A 20,148-nucleotide genomic window follows, 5' to 3' on the forward strand; every position below is an offset into this window, starting at 1 on the left:
CCTCTCTGCCTTTCAAACAGATACAAACACTTGTTTTGATAAATTAAAAACATAAAGAAATACAGATGGAGATCTCACAGAACCCAAAGAGAAGTGTCTTGAATGTAGAAAACCTTACCAAATACCCAACAGCACTAACAGAGAAATAGAATGACCGCAAGCTTTGCATGTGCTAGGCACATCTTTGTGGACTTTCAACAATATGCAAAATAGACAAAATGGTGTCAGGGAAAAGATGGAAGAGATTACCTTTTGAGAGAAGCCATGAGTTAGAATCTGCCTTTCCATTAACCATAGTGTCTGGCAGATGGCAGTAGTTTTGCAGGAAAATAGTTGTGAATTGAGACTTCAATGCTTGGTAAAATTAGATTTTCTGTGGGAATAACATTTTCAAGACATCCAGGATTCTAAAAGCTTTCCCACCCACAGATGTTTCTCTAGAAGATAGACACTGGAAAAATGAAAACTGAGTGAGAAACAATGAAGATATGGAGGAGAATGAGCATTGAGAAGGGGGTTGCAACCATAGGTGATTGATAAAATGAGGTAGAAAACAGTAACCATGGTAGGCCAAGGTAGACTGAAGTAGACTGCAGTGACTGAGGTAGTCTATGGTAGACTGAGGTAGACTGAGGTGACTGAGGTAGACTGAGGTAGACTGTAGTGACTGAGGTAGTCTGCGGTGACTGAGGTAGTCTGTGGTGACTGAGGTAGACTGAGGTAGACTGAGGTGACTGAGGTAGACTGAGGTAGACTGTATTGACTGAGGTAGACTGCAGTGACTGAGGTAGTCTGTGGTGACTGAGGTAGACTGCAGTGACTGAGGTAGACTGAGGTAGTCTGTGGTGACTGAGGTAAACTGTGGTGATCAAGTACCAAGCCAAAGTGACGCGATGAATGGCCGAAGTCCATTAATGGCTACCGGGATCATGGGAGGGGTTGTAGAAAAATGCAATGATGAGCTTGTTAGGGCAGTCTATTGGGAGAAAAATACACATCAAAATTGATTGCACTTAAAATGATATTCCAGGGCCCAGCAGCATGGCCTAGCGGCTAAAGTACTCACCTTGAAAGTCCCGGGATCCCATATGGGCGCCGGTTCTAATTCTGGCAGTCCCACTTCCCATCCAGCTCCCTGCTTGTGGCCTGGGAAAGCAGTCGAGGACGGCCCAATGCATTGGGACCCTGCACCCACGTGGGAGACCTGGAAGAGGTTCCTGGTTCTCGGCTTCGGATCGGCGCAGCACTGGCCATTGCGGCTCAGTTGGGGAGTGAATCATCGGACGGAAGATCTTCCTCTCTGTCTCTCCTCCTCTTTGTATATCTGACTTTGCAATACAAATAAAAATAAATCTTTAAAAAAATAAAAAAATGATATTCCAACTCACCAACAAAAAAGTATGCATTTTCCCACAGAAGGTTAGCAAACAGAATCCAGTAGTGTATTAACATGGTCTAACAGTTCAATATTAGAAGAACTATCATTTCATTTAAACTTATACAACAAGGGGGCCACCTATTCAGACAGGCACTGAGTAAACAACTGATAAAATCCAACTGTTGATGATTTTTAGAATTTTTAAAGCAATATTCAAAATAAATTTCTTTAATTTGCTGAAAGGTTATTTATCTTTTTTTAAAAGATTTATTTATTTTATTACAAAGTCAAAGTCAGATATACAGAGAGGAGGAGAGACAGAGAGGAAGATCTTCCGTCCGATGATTCACTCCCCAACTGAGCCGCAACGGCCAGTGCTGCGCCGATCCGAAGCCGGGAACCAGAAACCTCTTCCAGGTCTCCCACGTGGGTGCAGGGTCCCAAAGCTTTGGGCTGTCCTCGACTGCTTTCCCAGGCCACAAGCAGGGAGCTGGTTGGGAAGTGGAGCTGCCAGGATTAGAACCGGCGCCCATATGGGATCCTGGCACGTTGAAGGCGAGGACTTTAGCCGCTAGGCCACGCTGCCAGGCCCAAGGTTATTTATCTTAACCTCATGACAAACAATTGTGATGAACTATTATAACTGTTTTTATTACTCATGAGGGAAATTAAGCCATGGCTACATTCAGTATTCAGCACTGTGCGTTCTACCCTAAACTGTGAAATAAGAGCAAGAAACAGGAGCACAAATATTAGAAAGGGAAACAAAATTAGAAGCTACTCATGACTCACCTCCTTAGAAAATCCAAGGGTGTCAGTAGACAACCACTTAAATACTCTCCTGTAAAAAAAGAACACGATAGCACCAAAAATTGAGCAGAGACCATGGAAATGTGATTGATGAAACAAAACCTAATGATTATGGAAATTCTTACATCTGATAAGATTTTGTAAATGTGCCCAACCTCTCTGCCAATCTTGAAACGAAAACTGATCTGTGGTTCAACAATTCTTCAAGCCAGAAAACAAAGGATGAGAAATTCAGAGTGGCGAGCACAGCACCTCTCAGGTATCTCAGCAGTTCCAGCGTAACGGGTTTACCACTGACGCAGCAATTTCAGATTATCCTGGGAAGCACACACCCTGCACAGGACAGGTATGCAAGGAGGTCTAGCCTGGCACTGAGGCCAAAATCACCTGGTCCCTGTAAACGAAGATGGCAAAACAAGTGACTAGAGACTTGCATTAAGGCATCATGGCAGGAGCCTGGCATGGTGGCCAAGCGGCTAAAATCCTCGCCTTGAATGTGCCAGGATCCCATATGGTCATGGTTCTAATCCCAGCAGCCCTGCTTCCTATCCAGCTCCCTGTTTGTGGCCTGAGGAAGCAACTGAGGATGGCCCAAGGCCTTGGAACCCTGCACCCACGTGGGAGATCCAGAAGAGCTCCTGGCTCCTGGCTTTGGACGGCGCAACTCTAGCCGTTGTAGTCACTTGGGGAGTGAATCATCAGACGGAAGATCTTCCTCTCTGTCTCTTCTCTCTAAATATTTGACTTTGCAATAAAAATAAATAGATCTTTTTTTTAAAAAAAAGACATCACAGCAGAAAACAAAGTGAAGTCAGGGTGCTGGAATACCAAGATAATGAACACAGTATTGGGCTAGCATGGTGACATTGCAAGCTAATCCTCCGTCTGCATCCCATTTCCGATCCAGCCCCCTGTCTGTGGCCTGGGAAGCCAATGGATGACGGCCTGAGTTCTTGAGATGCTATACCCACATGGGAAATCTGGGAGAAGCTCTTAGATCCAGACTTTGATTCAACTCAGCTTCAGCCATTGTGGCCATTTGGGGAGTGAACCAGTGAATGGCAGATTCTCTCTCTCTCCCACTCTTTTTCTCTGTTTCTCCTTCTTTCTGTAAAATCTTTCAGATAAAAATACATTTCTAAAATATTTTTAAAAGGGGGGGTGTGATAGCATAGCGGCTAAAATCCTCGCCTTGAACGCCCCGGGATCCCATATCGGCACTGGTTCTAATTCTGGCATTCCCACTTCTCATCCAGCTTCCTGCTTGTGGCCTGGGAAGGCAGTCAAGGATGACTCAAGGCCTTGGGACCCTGCACCCACATGAGGGAGACCTGGAGGAAGTTCCTGGCTCCTGGCTTTGGATTGGCTCAGCCCCAGCTGTTGTGGCCTCTTGGGGAGTGAACCATCGGATGGAAGATCTTCCTCTTTGTCTCTCCTCCTCTCTGTATACATGTCTTTCCAATTAAAAATAAATAAATCTTTTAAAAAATATTAAAATTAAAAAACTACAGTACCTGACCTGGAGCTGGCTCTGCATAGACACCACTGCATCACTGACAGAACTGGATAGGAATGGGGAATGGACACACACTACATTGATGTACTGTTGACGACTGCGTCAGAGTCCTGCCTGTCATGGAACTTTCCAGAGGCCAAGTGCAGTGATGTAGGGAACTCACTTTCTCAAAGGAAAGCGTGGCCCAGCACTGGTACAAAAGAGAGCTAAAGGGACAGTATTCACCCTCAGTGGACTAGGGTGACAACTGTCCACATTCCTCCCATTATTTATTCCAAAAGTGTCTATGTTTGAAATTATTTCCAGATAAAAACACTTCTGTAAATGAACAAAGCAAGTTTTTACGTGAACACATAAAAACAGCCAGCCTTATTTGGCATTTTAACTGTAAAAAAAACATGCACATGATCTTATTCATGCTAGATATTTCTATGGGTGCATCTAAATATATTCCCATATTTATTTATGCAACTGCAAAGAAAAAACAAAGTCTTACTCATTGTTACAGGGAAGGAAGATTTGTTGGACTAAAAATGCATAGTATTCACTCACGAATTACCTGGAATATTTTTGAGTCTTTTGGAACTGTATTCATTGTGGTTGGTGAGGAAACTCAAGAATGAAAGTGCCCACTTTTTCTGTGAGGGAGACTTAGAGGCCACCATGCAGTCGCAGGACAGGGAGTAAAAGGCACAGGCTCTATCTATAGCACTGACTTCCTTCACTTCTGGGTTTGTACAATGTGCTCATATTTCTTAGAAAATTAGAACAATGCAAGATAACAATAAAATAATTAGAGATCCAACACTAGCTCTAATAAACACAGTACAAAAATCTGTGTTACATGAAGAGAAGAATGACAGAAACCAGAAACATGGTACTTCTGTCAACAAAGGCCTGTGCTTTGTTGCTCTGTGACAGTACAAGGTTCACTTGGGTCTAACCTGGACCTCAGGATGGTTCCACTCGGGTCTAGCCTCAGCCTCAGGACAGGTCCACTTGGGTCTAACCTGGACCTCAGGACAGGTCAACTCAGGGCCCTGGCCTCAGGATGAAGTCCACTCGGGTCTAACCTGGGCCTCAGGATGGGTCCACTCAGGCCTAACCTAGGCCTCAGGATTGGTCCACTCGGGGCCCTGACCTCAGGACAGTCCACTCAGTGCCTGGCCTTGGGATGGTCCACTCAGGGCCCTGACCTCAGAATGGATCATCCTTCGTGGTGCAGCTTCCTACCTAGCTCCTGGAATTCCTGCCTGCTGGATCAGGACACTTACGGTTTAGAAAATACATTCCCCATGTGTACACCAGTAAGGAAGTCTGAAACATATTTCTGCACACTGACAAGCCCAGAAACCAGAAACAAACCTGAAACACATACACGAAGCAAATTTCGTCTCATTTCAGCTCCACCATCCCACTACTGTTCTCAATCCCCTTAACTGCTCCACACTCACAAGATGGGCAAACCTTGCTCCTGTGCAGTCCCCAACCCTCCATATGTCCACGTGCCTCTCTCCTGACCTCCCTCACTCCCCGCCTCCTCTTGACAGACAAATGACACTGCTTTAGGCATCTTGCACTATTCCCTTCCTATCAACAGCCCACTCACTCTCCAAGTACCTGAGCACACATGTGGTGCCCCAACACACTTTTGAAACAACATGCTATCCTCCACATTCTACCCAATTCACTAAGGCTGAGGGGCTAAGGGGGAAAGAGGGGCTAAGGTTTGCCACCTACACGGGATGAGCTCACCATTAGTCTTCCAAGATTTACCTCACACACAAAAGAGTTAAGCGATGCAATGTGCCTCCCAGGGATTACCTTTCACACACAGGGTAAGTCAGCCTCATCTCACTGTGTCTCCAGAGGCTACCTCTCACACATGCAGGCTAAGTCAACCTTCATTTCACTGTGTCTCCAGAGGTTACCTCATACACACAGGCTAGGTCACTCTCATCTCACTGTGTCTCCAGAGCTTACCTCACACACACACAGGGCAAGTTAGTCTCCAACTCACTGAGTGTCCAGAGCTTACCTCACACATACAGGGCAAGTTAGTCTCCAACTCACTGTGTCTCCAGGGTTTATTTTATACACACAGGCTAAGTCAGGCTCCATCTCACTGTGTCTCCAGGGTTTACCTCATACACACACGCTAAGTCAGGCTCCATCTCACTGCATCTCCCAGGGCTTACCTCACACACAAAGCCAATCCCCCCAAACACTTGCTCTTGGGAGGCTTACCTTACAAGCTGGGATAACTAGAATCTCAATTTACTTCACCTTCCAGGATTAGCTCACACACTGGCTTAACCCCACCCTCTCCACCACATGAGCCTGCTGCCTTCCAGAGCACATAGGAGGGAGTTTGAGTATGCAGTGGAGCCTGGCATCAAATCTACGCACTCTGAAATGAGACATAGCATCTTCAATTGGGGCTCAGCTACCACACATTTAGACCAAGGCTGCTCACCTTGATGGGAACATTTCTTTCCTCTAAGGTGCAGCTATCTGTAAACAGCTCTTATATAAACGACAACCTGCCTCCCTACCATCCCTGGTACTCAGTGAACTCCCCAGGAAGCACAAAGGCTGAGTCCACATCAGAAACGCTGTGGTCATGTGTTGCCCAGCAACAGGACGCACAACAAGAGAGGGCCCTCGATTGGTTTTGCTACTGTGTGGATCATGGTCCTCACACAGACCCTGGCAGCATGGGCTGCCGCACACCCAGGTGGGTGCACAGATGGTGGGATGTATGCAGCTGCCAGCAGGTCTCATGACACACCATGTGCTTCAACTCATTCGTGAGAAGGAGCTGGGCACTGGCAGGTACCATGATACAGGGAGCAGCATGCCACCAGCAGGCAGCTGCCTCACAGTGCTCACTCTTCAGACACTGCACCTGCGGGTGGTGCAGAGCCCAGCTCACCATGCATGTGGGCTGTGAGCTGAGCAGGCATGTCAGCTGCTGCCCCTGCAGGACGACTTGCTCCACTAGGCTACTGCCACCTTCACAAGGGGGGTCTGTTGGGGACTGGGCTGTCTCTGGCTACACAGCAACAAAATATATTTGTGGAAAACAGGGGTCTGAGTTCAAGAGCTACAGGGAGAAGCACCAGTTTCACACTCGTGGAGTGCACTGCCATGTTTTTCACCCAAGAGCACATGTGTTTAGAAGCATGGGGCAGGCTTTGGGGCAGCCCTGAAAGGCTGGAGCTCACCAGCCCTGCATGCCACCTCCTGACCGTACAAAGTTCCCGCCTCCAGCCTAGTATGTCAGGGAAGAGCAGTAGGAGACTTAAATTACAGGGGGAAAGCTCCTTAATATGCTCTCTTACTACAGACTCCACAGGAAACCTTGGCCAACACTGGCGTAGTGAGTGAGGATGCTGCCTATGGGGCTGGCATTCCACATCAGCATCAGTTTGAGTCTTGGCTGCTCCACTTCCCATCCAGCTCCCTGCCTGTGGCCTGGGAAAGTGGCAAAGGATGTAGTAAAGCCTTGGGACTCTGCAGTCACTTGAGAGACCCATTGGAAAGCCCTGGCTCCTGGCTTCAGATCAGTCCAGCTCCAGTCATTGCTGTCATCTGGGGGCTGAATCAGCAGATGGGAGATCTCCCTTCAGCCCCTGTAACTGACTTGCAAATAAATAAAACAAATGTAAATAAAGGCAGGCAGGAAAAAAGGAAGGAAGGAAGGAAGGAAGCCTGAAATCCACCAATCTCTAAGGATCTTCCTGTGAAGGACAGACGGAGCGTCCCTAACCTAAATCTAAAATGCAAAATCCTCCAAACTGGCATTTTCTGCCCAAAGAAAGTTTCCAATTCTAGAACAATTTAGACTTGGGATTTTCAGGTTAGGGATAGCCTCAGCCAGTAAAGCCTGTGTAAATATCCTGGAATTTAGAAAACTCTGAACTTTGAAATACATCTGGTCCTAAGCATTTCGGTCAACGGTCACTCAGCCTGTACTGGCTGGTTCATGTCCAGCAGGTAGACGTCAACACAGCCTGTACTAAGTAACAGGTACTGGCCAGCTAAGGTCCAGCAGGTAGATGCCTAAACAGCCTGTACTAAGTTACAGGTACAGCTGGTTGGCGTCTAGCAGATGTCTACGGCACTGGCATCCCGTAGCTGGGTGCTGGTTACAGTCACAGCCACTCCCTGCGGATGCACCTGGGAGGGCAGCAGATGACACGCCACGTCCTTGGGCCTTGCACACATGCAGCAAGCCTGCATGTAGTCCTAACTTTCTCCTTGTTAGCCAGTCCAGCACCCACCACTGTAGCCATTTGAAGAGTGAACAAGTACACTGAAGAGTCTCTCTCTCCCTGCTTCTGCCTTTCACAATCACCAGTGCTATTCCCCACATCCACATAGGAAAGCAAAAAGCCTAAACCAGGTCAAATAGTGGAAATATTAGCACACATTTTGATTCCCTGCTCTTGTTCTCCCTCCGAAGTGGGTTTCTAAGGGAAGGGAATGGAGGCAGACACATCCCATGCTCTGGTCAGCAGCAGCACAAAAGGACACGCCCACTGTCTCCTGGAAGCATCACCAAACATCTGGTGATTCCCAGGATGCAACGGGCTACAGAGGTGACAAGTTTATGCCCAGAGTTAAAGTTAAAATCTTTTCATCAAGTTATCCTCCCCTGTGCAGCAGCTCCTAGAAGCCAGATCTCCTTCGGAACTCTGGTGAATCTTTGGCAAGAACTGCCAAGTGCTAGATGTGATGTGGCCTCTCCGTGGCTCAGCCACGGTGGTCACATGCCACTTCTGGATGAGCCTGTGCTGAGCTCTATGCTTCCTCCGCCACAGGCGGCAGTTGATCACCACCCTGGGAGACCTGGAGGCGAAGGTTCCCTGTGAACCCTAGAGCTTCTGAACCTTCATGGAAAACTGAAGGAAAAGTTAGTTTCAGTACAAAAATGCTCGAGACTCACATGTATTTTCCCAATATGCATTTCCAATGAACTTCTGAGGCCGCTCATGTTTCCATACTATTATAGGTTTTAAGATTAAAAACAAAATTTGTTAGATAATAAGTTTTCACAATTTAACATATTGCAAATAACATAAATAAGGGAAAAGCCATCAAGGGAAAGTTGATAAAATAAGTGAGGCTGTCATACCCTTCAATTACTTTGACACATGTTGATTTGAATTTTCTACAGTAATAATGTGACTCACAGTTCCCTCTCAATTGATTATTTTATGAAGAACTACATTTTTTAAATCCGTTGTGTACAGATTGACAATTGGGAGTGTTTGCTCTTGAAGTGTCCTGATTTACATGAAATGACACAGAGCATCTCAAAATTATAGCATTTAGGTAATTGCAAAAAATTTGACAGGCTAGTGAGACGATGTATTTGTGAAATAAGCTTCACAGGAAGCTCACCTTCCAGGGCCAGTACATCCCTATTTGGAATGGCTAGATACTGCCCCCACATGGTTTAATCCTTTTCCTTTTGGTAAAACAGAAGCTACAGTAAAACATTGGGTAAAGTGATTCTTTGGGCACAAAATGAGAATACTTTCATTTCAAGATGCAAGGTTGCTGCCCAACCAGATCCTGCCCATAATCCTGACCCAGATCCTGGGCAGATCCAGACTCTACAAAGAGACTTTCTCAACACACAGATGCCTCTACAATCTCATGTCATGTATACAACCATTATATACACGTGATATCACACACACCCAGCATGTCATGTATACACTCAAAATGTCATGTAAGTATCCATCCTATCACATGCAAACCTACCACATGATATACACACCCACCATATCACACACACACCCATGATGTCACATAAACACACAGCATCTCAGATACACACACTCCACATGATGTACACACACACATACTATGTTACATGCACAACCACAATGTCACATACACAATCACCATGTCAATTAAAAAATCACTATATCCTGTACATGCCCACCATGTCACGTATAGACCCACCATGTCACATAAACATCCATGTCACATATACACTGTCACATACACATCTACCATGTCACATACACACCCACCATGTCACTTAAACACCTAACATGTCACATATACACCATCATGTCACACATACATCCCACAATGTTACGTATGATCTCCCATGGCCTCACATTCATGTTCACCATCCACTACCTAGTGAGCCTCCTTTGTTCCTGTGTGACAATTGTCTTAGCCCTCCCACCTTCACTGCAGTCTCCGTCATTCACAGACTCAATGTGGCACTTTGGCATCACTTCATTTTTAAGAGACTGTGAATACTAACGATTAATTACAGCACTTAATCACAGTGTTGCAAGTCTCAAACTGCTTTCATACTTCCACTCACTGTTTGCACAGTTAAACAATTAAAATACAAAAAACAAAACCCTGAGGTGAAATCAATTATTTTTTCTGATGTTCCTTACCCTTTTGTGAGCATCATTAGGAATCAAGCCTCATTATTAACAAAGCCTAAGAAATAATAGGAAAAAGACGGTGAGGGAATTTAGATAGTGAAAAACATAAGCATAGTTCTGGACATAAAATTCTCATATCTAATTAGTTAAATTCATTTATAAATCTGGCACTGTCAGGTATACCATCACCAGCAATATAGTGTTTACTTGGTAATAAAAATGCAGCATTAATTAATTTGAAAAATTCTTCAGACACATGACCTGCTATTACATAAAGACCACTCAATAATGCAAGAAAAATAGATATTTACAGATATATTCACATATGAGAGCAAATAAATCTAAAAATGTTAAAACTCACAGAGGGGGCTGGTTTTGTGGCACAGAGAGATAAACTGCCAGTGCAACACCAGCATCACACATCACTGTTGGTTCAATTCCTGACTGGTCCACCTGCAATCCAGCCCCCTGTTGATATGCTTTGGAAAGCAGCTGAAGAAGGCCTGAGGGTTAGGGTGAGTTCCTGGCTCCTGCTTAAGCTTGTCCCAGCCAAGTCTATGTATGCAAGTGTGTATACAAAATTATCCAGTCTCAGTTTCTCTCTCTCTCTCACACGCACACACACACATACTGGAACCCGTCCAGTCACAAAATGAATGGGACCCTGACATCACAATCCCATGTTGAATTGGAAGTTGTTAGTGGGGTAAGCTAAGCACACAAAGACAACATCACATTCTCCTGCTTGAGTGGAACCTACAAAAGATGATCTCACAGAGACCAGGAACAGAAGAATGCGAACTGGAGGCTGTGGTTTGTTCCCCAATAGGAAGGAGGAAAAGGCTGAGAAGACACATGGTGCTGTGTGGGACCACAGTCAGTCATGACCTCATATGCACATCAGATTGCTAGTGTTCCCATCACAGAAAATCCTAGTTGGTGAAGGGACAGGTGTCAAGTGAGGCTGGTTTGATCCCTCTGCAGCACCACCTGTACTCCAAACTGTACAGGATCACTGGCCATTAAAATAACAAAAAATGGAAAAGGATTCCAGCCCCAGCACCCTGTGGGGCAGGACTACCACAAGCACCTGCAGGAGACATCCCTGAGCCTTCAGCCAACAAATATGCAGCCAATCCCCCCTCTTGAACCAGAGTAGCTGGTGTTTTCCTTGACTAAAGGACTTGATTGTGTGGTTACTTCTCAAATGGACTTTAATGCAAGACAGTGCAGAGGAAACCACCACAGACTGTGTGAGCAGCGCTTGCCTTCCCTGTGACACAGGTCACCAATGCTAGGTCCACTGGCTCTCACCTCCACAGAGGGCAGAGTCAGGGCAGGGGCTCCCTCCACATGGATCCAGACATCGTTGTCTTAACCCACAAGCAGATCAGTCGCCACAGGCTGAGACAGACCCAGTGACTCACCTGGTGACACCTCGCTTAACTTCTTCCTGGTCCTCACCAAGACCCTTCTGGAGGTTGGGTTTTGTGTGGCAGCAGGTTCAGCAGCCTCTCGGGATCCCCATGACCATCTTGAGTGCCAGATCCAGTCCCAGTTTCTCCATTTTCAATCCAGTTCTCTGCTTGTGGAAAAGCAGAGGAAGATGGCCCAAAGCCTTGGAATCCTTCACCCGTATGGGAGAACTAGAAGCTCCTGGCTCCTGGTTTTAGATCAGTTCAGCTCTGGCTATTGTGATCATTTGGGGAGTGAGCCAGTGGTGGAAGACTGATCTCTCTCTCTCTCTCTCTCTCTCTCTCTCTCTCTCTCTTTCTCTCCTTCAAAAACAGATATTTCTTTTAAGAACAATGAAAAACAGTAAACTCATCAACCCAAGCATATGGAAGAAAATAATAAATACAACAGAGGAAATCAGAAAATGGAAAATAGAAAGGGTAGAGAAAACCACAGAGGCCAAAACACGTTGTTTATAAAGGTTTTTTTTTTTAAATACCAAATTTACCTGATCTGATCAAACAAATATCAGATTCTGAAAATCATGAATGGAAATGGGAGGGGTAGTAATCAACATAGCATCCCTGACACTCCCATGAGATCTGCCTGAAGCTGACTTAACATCTAAACATCCAGGAACTCTGCACCCCACATGACGAACCAAATGACTGACAACAGACAAAACTCTTGAGAAGCAGCCAGCAAGCAGCCTCAGAGGCAGCTTCCATTGCCTGCAAGGCCATTGGGTGCTTTGCAGTGACGGACTGAGAATGCCCACTCAGCCCGGCCAGGGACTCACACTGGAAACATGGTCATCATGGGCAGGAGGATATAAAACTATGTGTGGAAGACACATGCATGTCCGTAAGAGCCACCACAACTGGTCAGAACCCATAAACAAGCAAGCTAGGATGGCAGGACATGAGAGCCACAGACCAGCTCTGACACCTGCAGGTGACACTCTTGGACAGTGCTGCCTACACTAGTATGAGGAGGAGATGAGGTTTAGAGTTAAACCCCAGAGTGTGAAGAGGCAGGTGCTCTGTGCTGGAGACAGGAAAGAGCATACTCCCCCTCAGACTTCCAAAAGTTGCCATGCTGGCTAACTCCTCCTTCTGCCTGTCATACACAGGGCCTCCTTTAAAACCGACGCCCCTCCGCGGCCTGCTGGACACACACCCAGGAGCTAGGGTGCTGACTCATATGCCAATTCCATTTTTAATTCTAACAAACCTCCACGATGTTTCACCAGTAGACACACCCTCAGATCCCCACAGCAGGGGGCCCCATACCCTGGCTCCCAGCTCCTGTCCATCCCCTTCTTGGCAGCTGCCATCCCTGGTCGTGGACTCTGGGTCCCCTAAGTGCCGCAAGCCACATGGGCCGTCCTGGGAAGCTCCTGGCCCAGTTTTCCTTTGGGCAATTTCAGGTTCCCTATGATATTCCATTCTGTCTATATCCCAATGTTGCCCTCAGCATCCACGTGGTTCCCAGCATTCTGCACTCTGGATGCTGCCGTTGCCTACTTGGAGGATCTGTTTCCTGGGGCTCCATTTGCCTGTTTGTGCATTTGTGGCCTGCACTTTGGATGCAACATCCAAGAAACCACCAAGCCAGTGTAATGGGAAACACCCCCCCCCAACACACACACACACACACACACATTTTCTACTAAGACTTTCACAGTGTGGATGCAGTGGGCTATAAGGATACGGATAGACGCCTATACAAGGGAGCTACTTAGCCTCTGTCAGTCATGGAGCACCTGACCTGCCATCAGTTATAAAGCCCCAAACCCCTGTTAGTAATGGAATCCATGACCTCCTGTCAGTCATGAAGTCCTTGACCTGTTGTCAGTCACGAAGCCCTTGGCCACACACCCCAGAGCACACCCTTGATGGCTCTTCATGGGGCTGTGAGAGTATGAGGTCAAGCAGTCTAGACATGAAAGAAGAAAGATCTGACACAAGACTCTGGGACAGCCAATCAGACAAATGCAGAACACTGCAGAACCCTTGGCATGATGTTACATAGGGGAAAAAATACAAGAAAAAGAACAATACTTCCTCAAATTAAGATGCTTGTATCATGAAAGACCCCCACCAAGGAAAAGAAGATAACCCACATAACAGAACACAGTATTGTCTGATTCTTGATTTTAGGAAAAGAACTTAGAAAATTCAACAATCACGGATCACATAGCACAGATCACACAGCACAGATCACATATCACGGAGCACAGATCACATATCACAGATCACACAGCACAGATCATATAGCACAGAGCACAGATCACCCAGATCACACAGCACAGATTACAAAGCACAGAGGTCACAGATCACAAAGCACAGAGGTCACAGTTCACATGTTACCCAGATCACATAGCACAGATCACACAGCACAGATCACATATCACAGATCATATAGCACAGATCACAGATCACCCAGATCACATAGCACAGATCACACAGCACAGATCACACAGCACAGAACAGACTATAGACTACAGACCCAGTTACAAGTCTTCCTGTTGTTTAGTTACATGTAATCTCAAGTATTCTGCCATTTTAGGTCAATCATAAATTGAGTTTTTTTTTACTGATTTCCTGTTTGGATTATTCACTGTTGATATACAAAAATACAGTGGATGTTTGTAAGCTGATTGTTGTATCCTGTGATTGTACATTATGCATGTGTGTGCATCTATGTATGTGTTTGAGCATATGTGTACATGTATGTGATCATGTGTATGTGTGAGCATGTGTGTATAAATGTGTATGCATTTGTGTGAGCATGTGTATCCATGTGTGTGCTATGTGAACATTTGTGTATGTGAGCATATATGTGAGTGTGCATGTGGGGCACATGTATTCTTCAGGGATTTTTCTATAGATAACACCATTAGATCTGTGCAGAGGCAGTTTCACTCATTCCTTTCCCATCTGGACTTGTTCTATTGACTTTCTGGCCTCTCTGTGCTCCCGGATGGCCAAGCCTGATACTGAACAGAAATAGGGAGGGGTTCCTGGTTTCCTCCCAGTCCCAGTCTCTCCCACTGAGGCTGACGGGATGCACGGCTCATTTGTGGGTTGCCGCCACACCGGGAGGAAAGTCCATTGTCTTCTGGGTAGTAAGCATCTCATCATTCAAAGGGACTGTGCTTTGCCAAAGGTTTCTCTGGCATTATCTGAGACAACTGTGTGGATTTTTTTTCAAAGATTTATCCATTTTATTACAGCCAGATATACACAGAGGAGGAGAGACAGAGAGGAAGATCTTCCGTCCGATGTTTCACTCCCCAAGTGAGCCGCAACAGGCCGATGTGCGCCGATCCGAAGCCGGGAACCTGGAACCTCTTCCGGGTCTCCCACGTGGGTGCAGGGTCCCAATGCATTGGGCCGTCCTCAACTGCTTTCCCAGGCCACAAGCAGGGAGCTGGATGGGAAGTGGAGCTGCCGGGTTTAGAACCGGCGCCCATATGGGATCCCGGGGCTTTCAAGGTGAGTACTTTAGCCGATAGGCCACGCTGCCGGGCCCCAACTGTGTGGATTTTAACTTCATTCGGCTAGTGTGACATGTTGCCCCAATGGTTTGAATAGTGAATTTTCAATTTTTCTACTGATCTTCTATCAGCTTATTCTGTGCTTGAAAAGGACACTACTCCTCTCTCTCTCTCATCTGTTCTGTGAGTCCTTGTGGCTCCATGGGGCTCTATTGCCATGTGTTGATGGTTCTGACTTCCTGGCAGGTTGAACCTTCGACCAGCACAAAGTTTTGCCCATTTCTACAGCACCGGAGTCCTGTGTCAACTTTGCAGCTCAAAACAAGGGCTGGGACACATGAGGTCATCAGTCCCAGCTTTCACATGGTCATGAATTTAAGACAGTTCTGCCTTTGTTAAATGGTTGAAAAAAATCAAAACAATGATATCTCATGAAGTGCTGGAACTTACAGGGTATTCATAAGGCTTTACTTGCCATTGTCTGGGCTGTGTCCATCCTGCATGGCTAAGAGGAAGCCACTGCAGATGCCACATGGGCCGAGGACTGGTCAGGAAACAGTCTACAGAAGATGCTGACAACCCCATCTAGCTTAGAGCCTAGGTGGTGAGAATTCTGGCCATGGGATGAAGTCACAAAAAGCCAGTGCTGCGACCCTGTGGCAGGGGCATCAACTGACGTTGGCTGACAGTTTTAAGGGCCAAGGGTTCATCACAGGGTGAGCCAGAACATCCACTCATACCCAAGAACATGACAACCCGCAGCAGCTTTAACCAGAATCTCAAGCTACGACTTTAAACTGAGAATGAAGACTTCTGAATTTTCTATTAGTTCCCTATCAAGGCTGAACAGAGCCAGAGAAGCAAATGTTCAGAAACTGTCAAACCATTAGAGAAGGTGGTTCAAAAGGAGGCACAGGGCCCCCAACATGAGCTCAGCCACACGTGCCACGGATGTACCATGGGGAGGCACCACAGTGGAGATGCCATAGCAGAGATGTGGCCAAGAGCAGCCGGCTGAGGGTCTGCCATCCACACCCTGTCAGCTGTCATCTGAATAAAGCATCCCAAACACTGGCTGGTTGGCAGCTCAGCCTGGGGAACCCTGGAGAGCACCAGGCCCTGGAGGATGAGGGCTCAGGAGGACCACAGGAGTCCCATGAAGGAAGAGGGGGTAGCCTTCAACAAGCCGCAGGTGGATTGTGTGTGGCCCCGATCAGTGTGGGGGAGGAGCCTTCTTCCCCCCAGCAGAGATGGTCCTAGCCCACGCTGTGGTCGTGATAAGACTTGCTGGGCTGGCCAGCGCCTCCTTTCACAGAGCAAGATGGAATAGAGGAGGGGACTGGTGCCGGGGACAGTTCTGACTGCACACTGGCTCTGAGGTTCATGTCAGTCCTGCACGTGGCAAATCACACTCACAGCTCACCCTTCTGCTAGCTGCTAGTCCCAGCGTCCACCCTGGTGAGGGTTAGGTGTCTCAGTTCTGCTGGTTCTATTCCTGATGCTCAGGGTGGATGGTGACCAACGAGAGTCACATTGGCCCTCCCAGCTGCCACGTCAACTGACCTGTTCCCAGTTTGGTCATGTCTGTCATGATGATACTAACGCAAGCTCACTATGGGCACCAGGCTCAGGCCACTGGTCACCAGTGTGCCTCACCCTCACAGCCCTGCCAGTTAAGCCTTTGCCCATCCTTCCTTCCACAACCAGGAACTGGAGCCTCAGAGAGGCCAAGCACCTGCCTGCAGCCCCCAGCTGCCCAGGCCCCGTGACAACAGAGCCCACACTCTTAGTCACTGCCTTATGCTGCCAACATGAAAAGCTGCTTGTCGGCGTTGAGCAAAAATAGCAGGACAAATGTTCATTAGGCACCGGGACTTGGCGCGGTTGCCCAGCAGGGCCTAGGGGGTCGTTTGCATCTCTTCCACATAGAGTTGGGGGGTCTCTGCTGCGGACAACAAGTAGACACACCCCCAGGGCTACTCAATGAAATGTTCCGTACAGTTTTACATACTTATTGCCTTTAGAAAATGAGTGAACTAATCCTTCCCTTTCTCTGTGGATTCACACGGAGAGGCCCCCCAAGGAGCAAGCCCATGGTGGGTGTTCTGACATCACAGCACCCATACCTACCCAACCACTCCACTGCCTGTTGGGGTAAAATGTTGCCCGAGGAGCAGCTTCACCACTGCTGTCAGGGGCTCCTACAACACCCAGAGGATGGGTCTCTCTGGCTCTCCTTCCAGAGGGGCTGCTCTGTACCCCTTCAGTCCCACCCCACAACCTGGCTCCTCCCAGAAACAATCCTGATGGGCTCATCTCTGGCCCGATGACCATCCCCAGGGCCATGGGGACCCCTGGGGTGGACAGCACAGCCTTGCCCTGTGCACAGTAAGGGTTTCTGCAGGAGGTGTCTCCAGCCACCTCAGGCTGGAAGCCCACCCTTAGAGGCAAACACAAAGGGCTCCCTGTACCCAGGCAGGGCCAGGGAGGACCAGCCCAGGTCAGCTGGGCAGCAGGGGTGACCAGGGCCTCTGTCGGGTAACCTGCCATTCCCCATGCTGGTGGTGCTCTTGACATGGCTTCCATCTGGCCAAGAACAATGAATCATACTACATATTATGGTCTCCAATCAGGCCTGTGACATATCCATTCCAAGGGTTGGAGTCCATTTCATTAATGACCCTATCCAAGTTGTGGTGGACTGTGCTGGCAGCTGGGAAGTTGTGTAATTCTTTCCTGGGACACAGTGTGTGAGAAGCCCTCAGTTCCTTGGCATTCATATGCCAGAAGATAGCTAGTCCTTCTGTGCCTTTCCCTTCATGGTCCAGAACCAGCTGGATTAGGCCACACCATTCACCAGGATCCCATTGGAATTTGTATGATTTCAACTGACTGAAGGGGATGGGGAGGGGCAGATGTGCATGGGGCAGCAGGCACAAGGGGCAGGGGGCTGAGCAGGCATAATGTGGTTTGCATAAGACAGAGAAATGGGGTCAGCCTGTTTGCGTGGAGTAGCTGAGTGTGCTCTGGACTCAAAAGGCCACATGGGCTGGGTTCTACCTGCCCCCTGCAGTCACTCCTTCTGAACAGAGAAGGTGGACACCCCAGGGCAGTGGGGGTGAGCTGAGGCCTCCAGGGAAGTCAGGGCTTGGGATAGAGGGGAACAGGTGAGTGCCAGCAGCCCCTGCTTCCTCTCCCCCATCCTGTGTGGCTCATGTGCAGTGTAAGCAGCAGATCCACTCCCCAGGCAGATACTCCACCTTGGTTACTGGGCCAACCTGACACATGGCCAGTATGCCGCTTCCAGCTTCCAGATCATCCCGACTACAAGGACGTTCTCAAGCAAACACCAGCCTGCCTGACCACATGTGACCACTGCCCATCGGCCGTGGGCCTGGTTTCTTTCCTCATGAAGTGGTAACTGCACTGTGGCGTCGCGGATCATTTACTGGGGACCCAAATACAGCCGAAAGCAACCAGCCGCGTCCTGAGCCCAGCATCAGGCCAGGGCGCCCCAAGTCCTGCCACCCGAGCCTCGCCTCGCAGGTTGTCAGGGGACAGTAGCTGTGCCCTCTGCCTCCAGTCCCGAGTGTACCCACGGCCTCTCACGCGAGTGGGGTCCCATCAGGGCGGGCAGGGCTCTGATTCCGAACCAGTCCGAGGGTAAGCAAGGGGCACCGAGGGCCAGGAAAACAGCGTGTAGGGACATCCAGGCCAGAGTGGCCACGCGCACTGCCGGCTGGAGCCCCTCCTCCACCTGCGTTGCCCCCTCCTTGTCTACTCTAACTCTGTGTGGTCAGGGCCCAGGGACGCCCCCGCCCGCCCTGCAGCACCTGGCCCGCGGCCGCCACCCCCTACTCCCGGGATAATTACATCCTCGTTATTGCTCCCGCCAGCGCTCACGAAGGAGCTGAGAACAGCGACAGCCGCTGCCGGGGGAGGCTTAGTTACAAAATCCTGCGCCCGGTAGTGCCTCGCTTAGCAACCGCCCCTAAAAAAGCCCCCGAGCGCCTCGCACGCACTTGGAGAGCGGGGCGGCGGCCACCCCCTCTCGGCGCACCCTGGACCCTCTCCGTGCAGGCTGCTGGAGCCAGCACTCGCCGCCCCTGCCAGTCACCCCCGATGTTCGGGGAACGCACACCTGGGGCCGCAAACACAGGCACGCAGGTCACTAGCCACTGCCGCCCCCATCCTGAAAGGCCGAGCGTGGAATTTCACACCTCCGAGGTGCTCACTGGGCGCCAGTGCCGGCACCCCGGGAGTCCTGGGTCTAGCGATGTGCAGCTCTGAGAAGCGGTCCCCTCACCTCCACCCACGCAGGTCCCCTGGATCGGTGGGAGTGCGTAACGCATCTCTCAGCCGCCCCCACCCCCACCCGGCCGCCCTCGCAGGGTCCCCACGAATCTGTCACGCTGCGCCACACACTCTCCTCCCCGACGGCTCTCACTGCTCAGGCCCCCGCAGCCCCAAGCGGCTCGCACCTGCCTCAGCGCGCACATCCTCGGCACTCCTAGTTCAGCAGGTGCAGCGCGACATGGTGAGGTGACCACCACTGAGGCCCGACTGTTCTCGCAGTCCTGCCGCTGGCTCTGGGTGCTTGCAGGTGGGGGTCCGAGCGTCCGTTTGCAGTCCGTGGGTCGGTAGGTCCGCAGCCACTGCCTCCGCTGCCGCTGGCGCCGCGCGCTCCGACCTCGCTGGAGCCCAGCTCACTGTCGGTCCTCACGGCCGGCGCCTGCGCACTGGGTGCCCGGGGAGGCACCGGCGCACTGGGGGGCGGCCGCCGCGCGGTTCCATCTGGGGAAGGGCCGGGCGCCCGTGCGCCTCCAGGGGGAAGCGGCGAGGCCGCTGCGCAGCAGCCGCTCCAGAACCCGGCCCCCACCCGCCGGACTCCAGCCCGCACCAGGGAGTGCGCGGGTCGCCTGCCAGGCACCGCTCAGCGCTCTGCCGGTCCCAACTGTTGCGCGCAGAGCTGGGGGTCACCCAGGGACAGTTGGGGAGGGGGCGCCGGGGCGGGTCGCCAGCAGTTTCGCAGCTGCGCGCACAAGAGGGGGCTGGGGTGCGC

General features: G+C 49.4%; 1 protein-coding gene across 2 annotated transcripts in view; it reads right to left on the reverse strand.

The window, feature by feature from the left end:
- DLGAP2 (DLG associated protein 2) overlaps nt 1–19,919 on the reverse strand; it is a 145,426-nt gene extending 125,507 nt beyond the window's left edge. Inside the window, exon 1 of one of the 2 annotated variants that reach the window (XM_058659844.1) lies at nt 19,568–19,919. In XM_058659844.1, the coding sequence (XP_058515827.1) occupies nt 19,568–19,585 (18 nt within the window). In that variant the 5' untranslated portion in view covers nt 19,586–19,919. The remainder of the gene's footprint in view (nt 1–19,567) is intronic. The other variant, XM_058659845.1, reaches the window with a different exon arrangement.
- Nucleotides 19,920–20,148: the final 229 nt, after the last annotated feature.

The sequence above is a fragment of the Ochotona princeps genome, unplaced genomic scaffold, assembly GCF_030435755.1.
Source record: "Ochotona princeps isolate mOchPri1 unplaced genomic scaffold, mOchPri1.hap1 HAP1_SCAFFOLD_116, whole genome shotgun sequence".
NCBI lineage: Eukaryota > Metazoa > Chordata > Mammalia > Lagomorpha > Ochotonidae > Ochotona > Ochotona princeps.